General features: G+C 41.6%; 1 protein-coding gene across 1 annotated transcript; it reads left to right on the top strand.

Moving 5' to 3' along the window:
- Positions 1–6,591: 6,591 nt before the first annotated feature.
- LOC132871776 (ankyrin repeat domain-containing protein 34C) lies at positions 6,592–12,179 on the top strand. Its single transcript, XM_060906271.1, has 2 exons — positions 6,592–6,660; positions 7,617–12,179. The coding sequence occupies exon 2, from the start codon at positions 7,653–7,655 to the stop codon at positions 9,069–9,071; it is 1,419 nt and encodes a 472-aa protein (XP_060762254.1). The 5' UTR covers positions 6,592–6,660; positions 7,617–7,652; the 3' UTR covers positions 9,072–12,179.
- Positions 12,180–12,676: the final 497 nt, after the last annotated feature.

The following is a 12,676-nucleotide window of genomic DNA, read 5'->3' as shown; positions in this document are numbered from 1 at the left end:
GAAATTCACCGCTGCCTGTCTGTATTTGAAACGAGCTGTCAATCAAAGAAAATATCCGGCCGCTTTCACCAATCACCAGTCTCCTCGCGGAAACTGCCATGTCCCTCCCACTGAGAGGCTGGGAGTCCGTGGGCGGGCGTTTTCGCAGTATTTGTCCAATAATCGTCTTGCATTTTGAGATTGAAAAGCGCATAGCTCCCAAATGCCATTGAAGTCCACTGAGGCTGGGCTGCATCGCGCTGTCACAAGGGGGAAAAACTCACGCACACATTAAAGTTATAACGGAATGATTTCGCACTGTAGTGGGTTGAGCACATATATTTCTATGATTCTGGATCTGAAATAGCAATGTTATAAGGTCGGCTATAACATAAGCCTAGCGCAATTCATCCTACACGATGTTCGTCATTTTTAGAGGAGGCTGAGCCTCCCTCGTTGTCTTAGAGCAATCGCCCGTGATATGTATGTATATATGAGTGTTTAGTCTATGTCTAGTTCTTATCTAGTGTTTTTACTGTTTATATTGTTTGAGTGTTTAGTCTATGTCTAGTTCTTATCTAGTGTTTTTACTGTTTATATTGTCTGAGTATTTAGTCTTTGTCTAGTTCTTATCTAGAGTGTTTATATTGTTTGTTTTTTTCAATTATTCTATTTTTATTTATTGCATTGCCTGTTTACACCGTGGGTCAGAGAGGACTGAAATTTCATCTGTGCTGTATGTCGAGCATGTATATCATATTTGACAATAAAGTTGACTTGACTTGGTTTGCCATTTTGACAACACGCGTCAAGTCAGTGGGAAAACACTGGGAGTGACATAATCGATATCCTCACAAGTGAAGATATTGGAAAATATGTTACTCAGGCCCAGGATGTATTTTATATGAAAAATACGAGTTTTTCAATATGAGAAGAAAAACTTCATATTTTCAAGCCAATGTGTAATTTTCTTTTTGTTTTATAAACACATTCACAAACAAAACATACCCAAATTTATCAAAACAATTCAGTGATTTCCTCACGAGTTGGAGTAACATATTGAAAAAATATGTTACTCAATGTCCCGGATGTAGTTTGTATGAAAAATACCAGTACATACCAGTATATTTGGCAGTAGCATCCCTAGGCAAAACTCTAAAGCCTAGCAGTACATATACAGCCATTTTCTATCAAATTTGCTTCAGAAATGAAAGGGTTACTGTCCTGAAAACATTAAAATAGAGTTATCCAATTATTTTTTTTGTTTATTGTCTCCAGGCTGAGAAGCCTTTAGAGCTGGCTTACTCATTGGTTAGGACTTCATTGCCAGTCCAGTTGGCCATGGCAGGGTATGTTTATTTAGGAAGTGACAGATGTATTAACCAATCAGATTTTGATTTATAGTGGGAGGGACCAAAAGTGTATCGCCCTAGGCCTTTCTGAAGGCCAACACTAGCTTAACCGCGAGTAGGCGCTGTCAGCACAACAGTGAAGTCACCTTCCAGCCAGTGTAGTGTTCATCAGTACTGTTAGTGAATGCTAATAAAGCGGTCAAGCCAGTGCTATCGAGAGCAAGTAGCACAGGCTCAGGCCAGAGAAGCTAAGATTTCTGTCTTCAGAGTCTTCTTCCACGCATGCTTACCACAGTATTTTTCACTCAGACTTAAGTATTCATTTCCCCCATGTAATTTAATTAGTTACTTTTAAAATCAACATTGACAGCTACACACAACAGAGCTACCTGGCACCCTGCCACTAATCCCTTGCCCTGTTGCTTTTTTGGTGTGTCTAGCTAAGTTTTGGCTGAGCTGAAGTCCCAGTTCTAATAGTAACAGTTCGCCACTGCATTTAACTGACCATTGACACTGCCAGTTCACGCCATAGTGGGGAAGGTGGTCACTGGTATGTCATATTGTGATACTACAACCAAAAAACAAGCAATAAAAATAGACAGGATGTCTCCCAGGACCAGAGTTGGGAACCTGTGCATTATAGAACAATTGGTCTCACTTACACATATGGCATGTTCTTTGGACAAAGATGTTGTAATGATTTCCCATATTGGAGATCAGTTATAGAGGTTGTATAAGCAAACAAGGGCGGAAGGCTGGTTTGCAAAACAATTAACATTAATGTTTTTTTTTTTAATGTTATCAATATAACTCAGGGCGGCACCATGGTGTAGTGGTTAGCGCTGTTGCCTCACAGCAAGAAGGTCCGGGTTCGAGCCCCGTGGCTGGCGAGGGCCTTTCTGCGTGGAGTTTGCATGTTCTCCCCGTGTCCGTGTGGGTTTCCTCCGGGTGCTCCGGTTTCCCCCACAGTCCAAAGACATGCAGGTTAGGTTAACTGGTGACTCTAAATTGACCGTAGGTGTAAATGTGAGTGTGAATGGTTGTCTGTGTCTATGTGTCAGCCCTGTGATGACCTGGCGACTTGTCCAGGGTGTACCCCGCCTTTCGCCCGTAGTCAGCTGGGATAGGCTCCAGCTTGCCTGCGACCCTGTAGAACAGGATAAAGCGGCTAGAGATAACGAGATGAGATCAATATAACTCAATGTGCTGGTCACAAGAATGTGATCACCTGATGTTTGTGTATGTTCATCACATTGGTCAGTGCTGACTGTAGACACCACTGTTTCACCATACTACAGCCGATAATTAACAGTTATTCCACAAAATCGAGTCATACACGAGCTGATAGCTGACAAGGCGCGTAGTGCGGAATTGGCTATAAGCCATGTATGACGAGATTGAGTGGAATAGCTGTTTTATTCTATCCACATTCACTGGATTTTGAGAAACAGAGCATTTGTATTTTTTTTTTTTTTTGCAAATTTGATAAATAAAAACTTTATACAAAATGTCCAACAAAATCATTTCAGCTTAGAATGTAAACAAACCAGCAAAATGACAGTAGCAATTTGTGAAAAATGTGATAATAATAATTCTTGATGTAACATGGGCAAGGGGTTGCTCGATTGGCAGTAGGTGCCTTTAAGGGGTGCGGTGTAGTGTAGTGGGTGTGGTTGTAATTAAGATCAGGTGCCCTGGTAATTGGCATGACATCTTAAGAGTAGTAGCGTTTCCCACTCGTGTCATTTTTTGGGGGGGCTTTGTTGCTCCATCTCCGTTTGGTCGGTTTGCCTCCTTATGAGCTGGCCTCTTGCTCACTGGCCTCGTGTTTTGCATCTCTTTGGAGAGAAATCCACGTTAGTGATTTGCTGTAATCCTTCGTGCTGCCGTAATCCTGTGGCGTGTTGTGCTCTGTGTTCAGAGAACTGTGAACATTGGTGATTGGCTGAGGACCGCAAAACCTAGTGCATCAACTTTGCTGTGAAGGCGACCGACTAACCCCTGATTCTACGTTGTGGCTGACATTCATACAGGTGGAGCACTCTACGCCACCCCAGCCACTGTTTTTCCTGTGCCCCATTTTTAGTTTAAAGTGTGTGCGTGTGTCCGTGTGTTGGTGTGAGAGGTCGGCTCACGGTGCGTATTTGGTAGTCGCTACCGGTGGGCTGGGTGTTTGTATGCTTGTGTGTATGGTGCGTGCATGTGTGTGCGGTGTGTAAGTTGTGGGTCATTTGGGTTAGTGTTGAAGGGTAACAATTTTTGGTTTTGGCCACTTTGTGTTTTCGTTGCTTCACTGGTTTGTTTAAATTTATTTTCCTTTTTCTTTGTGTGACCATTGGCATGCAGATACCCTAGTAGTAGAGTAGCCAGTCAGTGATTTGTGCATTTTTGTATTGTTTTCTTGTCTGCTGAACTGTTTGAAACATTAAGATCTGTCCATTCTGATTGTTGTTGCCCTCAAGGTGTGTAGCCCAAGGACTGAATGAATGTGTGTTTTATTTATATTTTTATTGGAAAAAATAAATTGTTTATTTTAATACTCCAGTCTCTCTCTCTCCTTCATTGTTCCCTTCATTGGGATCCCCTGCTTGTGGGTTTGGTTAACGTTCAGATTTAATAGTAAACTGTACTGGTTGGTACTCCCCCTGGGGGTTACATTGAAAAAAAAAATGCTCTTGGCATCCAATACTTTTATTCCATATTTTGTTGCTTTTTTTGTATTTTTGGAGGGGTTTGTTTTCAAGTAGAGTTTTTATTTCGTCCTTGGTTGGTTCAGCAACACGGTCCACCATTTTGTTTTTCTCTATTCATGGTATATGAGCTGATACCCTAGTAGTAGAGTAGCCAGTCAGAGCACGCGATTGCTCATATCCAGTGAATGTGGATAGAATAATAAATGTTAACCCTTAATGGATGTTTCATTTACCTGACAGTCATGGCCCCTTTCTCACATGCCAGCATTTACCTTCATTTTTTGCACACTAATAATATTAGAAGTCAAAAAACCATATAAGCTTAAAGGGGTACCAAATATAATATATACAGTTGCTGATGTGACAAAGTAACGTATTCTTAAGTATTCTATCAAATTTGTATACTAGAAAACAACGAAATATCTTGGTAATTGTAAATATAATAGTCGGTACGCTAAACGGCACAAGAGTCGCCATTTTTAAAAGACCGTGACGTCAGCCCTACCCACTGCACTAGGAGAGAAACGTGTAATCATGGCGTCGGGCGCATCAAGTGAAAGCAACAGCTCTGTCGAATCATACGAAGAGATCCCGCAAAAGACACGTCTGGAGGATTGTTATGCTTTCCATCGGTCCTGTTATTACACCCGAAAGCAACACACTGTGGCATTGTGTAGCCGATCACTTACAATTCATCCTACTTTCCGATTCACACGTGCTAGTCCCAACCTCAGTGAGCCAACACAACTGGGCACATACATATGTCATGAGTGTTACGCAGAGAAAATGAACGTGCATTCTGATTGGATAAAATTAATATCATGGCGGGCTGTTCAAACTGCGGAAATAGTTTGCTCGAGCTACTTTCAAAACACTATAACTTTCCAACCTTAGAACAAAAAACTTTTGTAAGTCTTGAATAAGGTTCATTAATGTGTGTTTTATCGTTATATTTACTCTATATATTGCCCTCTGTTCCCCTTTAACAAACATAACTGTGACCAATTTTCAGTCTTTCATTACTCTGCTTTAATCTACTGGTATGAGATGATGAGTATTGTTAACAACCTTCTGTTGAAATTAATCAATATGTGACCGACTAACATTTCTACAAACATGTCTATAAATAAATTCAGAAATAAAATGCTTCTTTGGTCTCTAAATTTTTGATGTCTTGAAACTTTACGCTGCTTAGAACAAGACATACAAAAGTCAGACAGTACGACGTCAAGCTGACTTGTTATTAGTCATTTGTCCTCCCTCTGTGTTTCAATAAGTTTCACTGAATCCACATTGGCTCGTCTTTCACTTTCACCGCAGCATCTGTGACAAACAGAATCTGGAATTCCCAGTGGCGTTTGCAGGTGTTGAACCCATTGACCTTGAACCAGGCTGGCTCATAGCTCTAAACACTGAGCTATCACTGCATCCTGGAACTGTTTGTGTGACAGCCTGAGAAAAGAGTCATATTTTGACACTATCTATTCTAGATACACCATATGGCCAAAAGTATGTGAACACCTGACTATCATACCAATATGTACTTGTTGAACATCACATTCCAAAGTTGGCCCACTCTTTGCTCTTCTAACAACTTCCACGCTTTTGAGATCTTCTTGCACTAGGATTTTGGAATGTTGCCATGGGGATTTGTGTTTATTAAGCCACAAACGTGTTAGTGATGTGCGCAGTCGGCATTCCAATTCATCCCAAAGCGGCTGAGGTCAGGGCTCTGTTCAGGCCGCTTGAGTGCTTCTTGAGTGCCATAGTGTATATTGTTCTGAGAAATACCAACAGAAATTACTGAACACTACTGAATTAAAAACACAACTTGGTAAAAATACAAGATTTTCCGTTTTGTGAATTCATTTTCCATCTTGGTAGCTCATCCAGGCAATAAGTGATAAGCTTATGCCATCATGTGTTGTCTGGCGTCTGTCTGGCGTCATCCACATTTCATGGAAATCGCTTCTTCTCTCGCAATTTTTCACCAATTTGTATTCTTTTTGGCAGGAAAGTAGATCTGCCTGGGGTGCATATAGCTTCTACCCAAATTTGCATAATTGCAATTAATAATGAAGATATGGAGTAATTAAGCTCTAATGAGCAGTTTCCACACAAATTGCTTCTTCTCCCTCAATTCTTCACCGATTTTGATTCTTTTTGGCATGAAGGTAGGGGTACCCAGGATGTATATAACTTCTACCCAGATTTGCTTAATTCCAATGATTAATGAAGTTATTAAGCCTTAAAGAGCAATTCAACAAAAATCGCTTCTTCTTAGTCAATTCCTCGCCATTTTGGATTCTTTCTGGCAAATTGGTAGGTATTCCTAGGGTGTATATAGCTTGTAACATTTCTTGTGCAAGGTGGCCCATTTTAGATCGTTCCTTCTGGACTAGATGGGCCCGGAGTGAGCTATGCCGTCATTGACGGTCTCGTTAAAATATACCATTTTGTTCTCATATGCATTTATGTGCATGGACATGTGGAAGGATGCCCTCCCCTATCAGAAAACATGCTCTCTGACTCCCTCTGACAGATCTCCCAATCATTTGACTTGAAGCTGGTCTGCTCACACAAGACCCAGGACAGGGACCTGCGGCAGGTGTCAGGGATCTCAAAGAAAACAGCAGGTCAGTTCCAAGTTTCTTGCAGTTACGGGACAGGAGAGAAAGGACGATTTACAGTGATGCTCAGATGCAAAAGCATAGGACATGTTTCTTATTAAGTCAGTGTTCATTTTATTGTTTAGACTGACTACTAAAATGAAACAGTGTCATAAAACTAATAAATATATGTAATAATTAAAAAAAAAAAAAAAGTCCATGACTTATTAGGAAATATCTGAAGGGAAGCATGCTATCAGGGACTAAAGACAACCATACACTTATCTCTATAGTTTTATTTATGCCATGTGTAATCAGGTGAAGATGTAATAACAATTTGAAAATATATTAAATGTAATATTTCCTTTTATAAATCAAGTGAGAGGGTGATACAATGTATCATCACTTGTTGGACTGTAAAATAAATGGTTGGTTACATAATGTTTCTGAAGGCTGAGTCAGTACAGCTGACCTCTTTTCCCTTTTAACTCGGTCAGCCTTCCTACCGACATGAAAGAATTTCAAAGCAGCGGACATTCAAACAGGTCCCACTCTTACAGTACTGCCTTCAGGGCTCGACATTTTAAGCTTAAAATCATTCACAGGCACTTTCAGAAACACAGATTGCCTAACCAAGCTGGCCTCCTTCCATCATGGACTAAAAGTTTATTTATATACACTGATTTGCTAGTGAGTGACTAAATTGGTAACAAACTGGCAAACGTACAGGAAGTATTGCAAGCTTGTTTTTTTAAAAAAAAAAAAAGAGAACAAAACATTATGTTCTGGCTGACAGGAATTTCCTGTTTTTGTTCCCTTCCTTTTTCACCAATCAGCACTGAAGAAAAAAACAAAACAAAACATGGACATAGATGAGCGGAGGTCAAAAATCTCAAAATCTCTCTCTTCTCAATGAGAAGATCTGAATCAAACCTTGTCACAGCCTACATCTTGAAGGTATACATTTCTCATTCTATTTTCAGTTGGTGATAAGAAAACCAAGTCAGATCTTTGGCACTATGGCTGAGCAGCAGGACTACCTGGAGGATGGAAGCCCTCTTATTAAGGCGGCCAAGTTGGGCAAGATGCGTTTGGTTCGGCTGTTGGTGGAAGGGGGCGCCCAAGTCAATGAGCGCAACCAACGAGGCGAGACACCTCTTCTAGCCACATGCCGAGCGCTGAGGGCTGACCAGTCTGGAAACACTACCTCTCTGAGGCTCATCCGTTTCCTTCTCCAGCACCATGCTGATCCCAACGCCCAGGACAAGTCTGGACGCACACCCCTTATGTACGCTTGTATGGAGCGCGCTGGTGCTGAGGTGGCTGCAGCCCTGATTTCTGCTGGCGCTGACCCTAGCATGGAGGACTATGCTGGAGGTTCTGCGCTGGTCTACGGCATCAATGCCCGCGACCAGGATACTATCCGTGTGCTGCTTGATGCTTGCAGGGCTAAGGGGCGTGACATCATCATCATCTCCACAGATCGAAGCTCGGGTGATGCCGCTGTTAGCCAGCGCTATCTGAACGTGCCTCCATCGCCTGACACCTCACCTGTCGCCTGCATGTCACCCTCCGACATCGAGATCAAGACAGGCTCACCAAACTCTGAGACTGAGGGAGAGGGTATCTTCAATTTCAGAGCTTCAGGAAGGAGGGGTAGCAGAGCGGCCTCACCTCTGCTTCTAGAACCAGAGACGTCAGAGCGCCAGCGGCTAAGTTCTGAACCCTGGCTAGCCATCCGCAATTTGGCACACCTCAGTCGCACCTACGAAGAAAGGATTATGAAGGGAGCTGTGCAAGAGGAAGACGATAGAGAGGTGAAGCACAGCAGCTGTGACTCCCTTGCTCGGCAAGTGGATCAGAGTAGCTCCTCTAAAGCTGTCACCCTCAAACCTGGCCGAAGGTTTTGCATGAACCAGGCAGAGAACTTTGCTCCACCAACTCAAGCATACCTCCACAATCGACGCAACACTCTACCTGTTCTCCCTGGACAGAATTTACTTCAGTTTCCTACCTTATCATTCAGTTTCTCCAGCTCAGACACACACCTACATGACCAGCCCAGCACTATAACACTACCACCAATTCCTAACAGCAGAAACCCCCACCATTCCCATAGCAGCACTAACTCGCGTTCTCTGGCACCTCCAATTGCACAGGGTGGATTTAACACCATGAGAAAATGGAAACCCCAGGAGCAGTTAAGTTTAAAGCCCCAGGCACGTAATACTACCTTCCTGCCTCCTATCTCAGTTAGTTCCACTGCAAATACAGCCACACGCTCCTGTGGTGACGAGGCAAGCACTGCTCCAAAAGCTGAACAGACGCAAGGCCATAGACAGGAAGCAAGGGGCCGGAGGCCTCCACGTCGCCACTCTGTTCAGCTGGAGCAGATGAAACAGGAAGATGGTACTGAGGAAATCCTCTTCATCTTGTGAAATACAAGGCACTGAATACCGGCACACAACGCAAGTAAAATTGAGCAAGTACATTGTCAAACAGACAAGCACGTAACATGTATTTGTTCATTATAATCATTAAGATGTAAAGGAACATCAAATGTATGTTGTATAGGATGTTTAAAGATATACAATTGCTTATAATTGCTTGTGTGGGAAAATTTCTGTACCCTTAGGACGAATTGAAAAACATACTATGCCAGGACAATAATTATGCTAAGCTAAGCTAAATAATAAATATCATAAATGTTTGCATCTCCCATTCTGAATATGATATAAATATTTAAATAGCATTGGCTGGCATTGAGTGGTATATCAGATATATTCCATTCAGCTAGCATGATATTGAACTCGTCTTCTTTATTATCATTATTATACATGAACACCTGAAAGGAATGTGTAACACGTCTTTCTCTTTCAAAATCTTCCGTATTTAACGAAGCAAACCTGGCGGCCACGTTTGTTTCCAAATCATCACAGTTGCTTGCTAGCGCAGAAGTTTTACATCTCCGACGTGTCTCTCTTCCAGTTTTTCGATGTCCGTTGGTATGTTTTTCTCTTGTAAAGATGTGCGAAGAATATCTAATGAAGTTTTGGTAGCCTTTCTGGTATTTAATGCATCTTTCTCTTTCTCGGCAAAGAAAGAAATGCTTCTGCGCATGTGCAGCAGAAAACTCTCTCATTGAATATTCGCATCATTTCCGATATGTGACATCATGTTGTCTTGACAACCATGCAATATCAAAAAACATATTCAGCGCTCATTCTCCATTGGGTAGAGTGACGTAATACACGGAGGATAAGCGATATGCTAACAATACTGCATGCTATCAAACCAAACCTGTGTCCGAAATCGCTTCCTACTCACTATAGAGAGCACTATATAATGGGGACGACATTTTGTAGCGCTGTCCGAAACCTTCGTGAGGATTATTTACACCCTATATAGTGCACTCAAAGTATCCCACAACGCATCATGAAAAGCAGTGTACAACGATGGTCATTAACCAAAGCAATATATCCCATCATGCATTGTGGTCGTGCTGAAATAAATCAAATTAAAAGTCTCAAATATGATTTAATAAAAAGCAGTGGCAAAGAAGAAATTATACAGCCTTGATTTAAAAGAACTGAAAGAAGCAGGTGCTTTTTATTTATTAGTGTGGGAAATACGCTCAGTATAATATGGTTTATCGCAAAAATACATGCACGCATTTATTATTTTGAAAACCCACCAGCCGACAGATCTGGCACGTTTTAATTGTGCGACAGTAATGACGTAAATACCAGCACGACGGATTAGTGTCCGAAAGCATTTTTTCATTTTACCAATGAGCTCACTGTATAGTCCTCTATATGGCAATTCCCTACATAGAGAGTACTGAACGAGTGAGCGATTTCAGACACAGGGCAAGTGAATGAAACCCGCTAGAAGGGAATAGAATAGCCTACATGTTTTTATTCCATTGAAAAAGTGTTCTGTATGGATAATAATCTCTGATATCCTGCATGTCCAACTGGACCTTTGAAAATTTTTGGTCCTTCCATGTAATTCGTCCATGCGAACTTTTGCAGTCAACTGTAAGCCATGATTCCGAGCATAGTAAATCACAGTAAGGTTCTGACTTCTTAAAGGCCATTTATTTTTATTGAAATGTTATTCAGATTATGTGAAATATACCACTGATAATCCTGTTGGGCTGCATAGCACTATAATTCAATTTCCTGTCATTCTCTCTCCTGTTCAAATAAAATGTATAAATAATTTACAGACAGAAAGCAATTTCCTTGTCAGTATCCAGGTGGTGTGCTGTCATGCATAAGAAGTAGAAGCAAGAGAAAGATGACGCAACCAGTTTTAAATATTTTGTTTTTTATAGGGAACAAGGTGTACTACATATCACTACAGCAATGTAGCTGTTCTGACTCCCATCAGAGTTTCGAGGGACAATTACAGTAGTGGTTTCCTGGCTCAAACAACCTTCTACATGATCAAACAATAAACATACACACGGCCAATTTAGAGTAGCCAGTTAACCTAACCACATGTCTTTGGATGTTGGGGGAAACTGGAGCATTCAGAGGAACCCCACGGCGACACAATGTTCGAACCTGGAACCTTCTTGCTGTGAGGCAACAGTGCTAACCGCTGCACCGCCATGCTGCCCAGTGTAAGATTAAATGGGATTAACCTTAAAACCAGCTGTGGTTTCATGCTCATCCAAACTGACAATGTTTATGGTTTCTTCCTCTTCCTATGAGAAAGTTCTCATAAACTTCCATCCACCCTTATCTCTAGCCGCTTTATCCTGTTCTACAGGATCGCAGGCAAGCTGGAGCCTATCCCAACTGACTATGGGCGAGAGGCGGGGTACACCCTGGACAAGTCACCAGATTATCTCAGGGCGGACACAAACAACCATTCACACTCACATTCACACCTACGGTCAATTTAGAGTCACCAGTTAACCTAACCTGCATGTCTTTGGACTGTGGGGGAAACCGGAGCACCCGGCGGAAACCCACGCGGACACGGGGAGAACATGCAAACTCCGCACAGAAAGGCCCTCGTCGGTCACTGGACTCGAACCCAGGACCTTCTTGCTGTGAGGCGACAGCGCTAACCACTACACCATCGTGCTGCCCTTCTCATAAACTTATGTCCTGTTTTATGAAAAAAAAAAGGTGTAAGATGACTCAACTGTGATGGTTAATATGGTACAATTTTCACAACTGACTCAATGGTTTGAGTCATGTACCCTTGACGTCAGGTCATCCTGAGGGCGGGGCTTATTTATTCCCACACTTGAAAGAAGTACAGTTGCATAATGTCTGATATAGCACAATACAGTTGCAAGAAGAAACATGTAAGGAAGTTTTTCCTTTCACCAGGGTCTTATGTTGTAACTAGAACTGTGACACAAACAATGATGTGTCCAGGTTTTACTTTCATAATCTTGCAACACTGAAAAAAATTAAAATGCCAGAAGAAAATTACAGCTTCCAGCTTGGGTTTTTTCCTCCCCAAACCTGTACACACACACACACACACGCTATTTTATAATTAATATATCGCCCTCCACAGTTATTGGCACCCCTGGTTAAGACGTGTTAAAAGCCTTAAAATAAATTCAATTTTTATCGCAGAAGCATAATCTCACACTGAAAATTGTAGAAAAAAAAATGTAACCCTTAACTCAAGTGAATTAAAAATAAAAAAAATCCCTGCCTAAGAAATAATTATTTTTCATAAAATCACCAGTTCCACAATTATTGGCACCCATAATTCCTAGAAAATAAATGTAATTGAAGCATTTCTGTCATTTCTACTGTAGTTTATAAAGTTGATCAGAGTATCTAGGAACCTTTAATTAGTAATTCATCACATCCTGTTTCCCTGGGGTATAAATATGATGTGACACAGAGGCCTATTTCTCTTATCCACTCTTCAACATGGGAAAGGCAAGAGAACACACCATTCAAGTAAGGCAGATGTGTGTCGACCTTCATAAGTCAGGCAATGGCTACAAGAAAATAGCCACTCGCCTACACCTGCCCGTATCTACAGTCAGAGGAATCATCAA

Source organism: Neoarius graeffei, chromosome 23 (assembly GCF_027579695.1).
Source record: "Neoarius graeffei isolate fNeoGra1 chromosome 23, fNeoGra1.pri, whole genome shotgun sequence".
NCBI classification, from domain to species: Eukaryota; Metazoa; Chordata; class Actinopteri; order Siluriformes; family Ariidae; genus Neoarius; species Neoarius graeffei.
This window is presented reverse-complemented; position numbering and strand designations above follow the sequence as displayed.